General features: G+C 41.8%; 1 protein-coding gene across 1 annotated transcript; it reads right to left on the bottom strand.

Annotated features, from left to right (window-relative positions):
- Positions 1-607: 607 nt before the first annotated feature.
- On the bottom strand, positions 608-1582 carry LOC309685947 (2-oxoglutarate receptor 1-like; the record flags this gene model as incomplete). The annotated part of the gene is made up of 1 exon (XM_082498436.1): positions 608-1582. The coding sequence occupies one exon, from the start codon at positions 1580-1582 to the stop codon at positions 608-610; it is 975 nt and encodes a 324-aa protein (XP_082354562.1).
- Positions 1583-1948: the final 366 nt, after the last annotated feature.

The raw sequence follows: 1948 nt of genomic DNA, 5'->3' as shown, positions 1-1948 counted from the left end.
ATCATACTCTAAAACTGCTTATTTCTCTCCACTATAATGGGAAATTATAAAGGGAGGACCAGGTGATTAGCTTATTCGCATACACCTACCCTGTCAATGTCTCCAGGGAGGTGAGATGAACCTCCTACAGGTCCAAGACAGGTGTGATGAATTGCCTTCTGGAGGGTCTTGCCCCTCTCCATTGCTTAGGAAACAAGTCAAAGGCAGGCACCTAGCTTAAACTAGACATTTAACTTCTAAGCTACTAAAATGAAATTAAATTACTTCCACCTTGAATCTGTATCTGCCACTAAAAAGAAGCTATTTTTTTCTGGAACTGTTGACCATTCTCCAAAAGAGGTATCAAGGATTCAGGAAGCAAATGCAGAGAAATTTCTGAGAAGTTCCACATGTAATTTTTTAGTATTTTATTTAAAGCTTTTTATTTTAAATTATAAGTTTTCTCTTTTCATGATCAATTTGTAACTCCAAAACACAGAACAGATTAATGATCCTTTGGCATTGGCAAGGTTAGCCTGAGTACTCTGATGGCAGGGAGGTTGTGCCTGGCTGGTTGAGGGCAGGTTTGGACTCCTCCTCCATAACTCTTTTATGACATCAGTCTCTTCTACTTTAAGTTCTTGCTTGTCCGAAACTTGAGGAGTGTGAGGATTGCCTGCTGGAAGTTGTCTCCTGTCACCACATAGAGCAGCAAGTTTCCAAAAGTATTTAATGCTGCTAAAGGTTTAGCTATAATAAACATAAAAAGGATCGTGTTCTTCAAGTGGCAGCTAGCCGGTCGTACTCTGAGCTCCAGCCGAATCCCTCGAAAGACATGGAAGGGGAGGAAGCACACATAGAAGACCACCAAGAGGACGATGGCAAGTCTGCGAGCCTTTTGTTTGTAGCAAGCCCGTGTGTGGGGCCCAGTAGCCAAGGTGTAAATTATGAGTGTGTAGCACAAAGTCACCGTCAGCAAGGGCAAGAAGAAGGCAAACATCGTCAGCAGCCAGTTATACCACCGACTAGTGTCAAGGTCCTCAGCAGCAGCTAGGTCTGGGCAGATCGTCCGGTTCTTCGTATGTCTCGGGGCGATTAAGATGCCTAAGGGGCTGATGGCCACCAGGGAAATCATCCAAACTACTATGCAAGCCACCACTGCCCATCTCCGTTTTTGAACAAAAAAGCATTTAATTGGGTGGACAACTACAAAAAAGCGGAAGATGCTGAAGCAACTAAGGAAGATAATACCACTGTACATGTTGAAGTAGAAACAAAAGTGAATAAACTTGCACATGAAGTCTCCAAAAATCCAGTTATTTCCATTAGCAGAGTAGTGTATAAAGAAAGGAAGTGTGGCTGTATATAATAGGTCAGTGATGGCCAGGTTTAACATGATGATGGTGCTGCTTTTCCAGGGCCTCATCTTGACAAAGTAAACAAAAATTGTCACGATGTTCCCTGGGAAGCACACCAGGAAGATTAGGCCGTAAAGGACGGAGAGATAGGATTTCACCTGTAAGAAATCTTCATCCTTGCAGCTTGTCAACGGGTCTGCTTGGCCTGGCAGAGCAGTAAAATTGCTGGTGTGTTCAGATGCCATGTTTGCAGAAATCTCCTTAAAGCTTTACAAAAATCAGATGTTTAGTTTTAATTGATTGGTTGGGACAAATACATTCAATTACATCTTTTGCTGGAGCAAATGTCATATGTTTGACAAGGCATAGTAGAGGGAGGGAACGAGGATTTGCTAACACACCCAGCTCTGACCTAGATAACCCCACTCAAATGTTTAATTTCACCCTTCCCTCTCCTTTATGTTTAATTTTGATAATGATTAATTTTACTCTTGCTTTATTTAACCTCCTACATTGAAGAAGACAATTGCTTATCTGCAAACTTTCAGGAGTAGGAAACACACGTTAGAGAATTAGAGAGAGGTTGGACTTAGATTTTGCAAAACTGTGAA

Source organism: Vanellus vanellus (genome assembly GCF_965231255.1).
Source record: "Vanellus vanellus genome assembly, chromosome: 1".
Classification (NCBI taxonomy): domain Eukaryota; kingdom Metazoa; phylum Chordata; class Aves; order Charadriiformes; family Charadriidae; genus Vanellus; species Vanellus vanellus.
The sequence above is the reverse complement of the archived record's forward strand: the minus strand, read 5'-3'. Positions and strand labels throughout refer to the sequence as shown.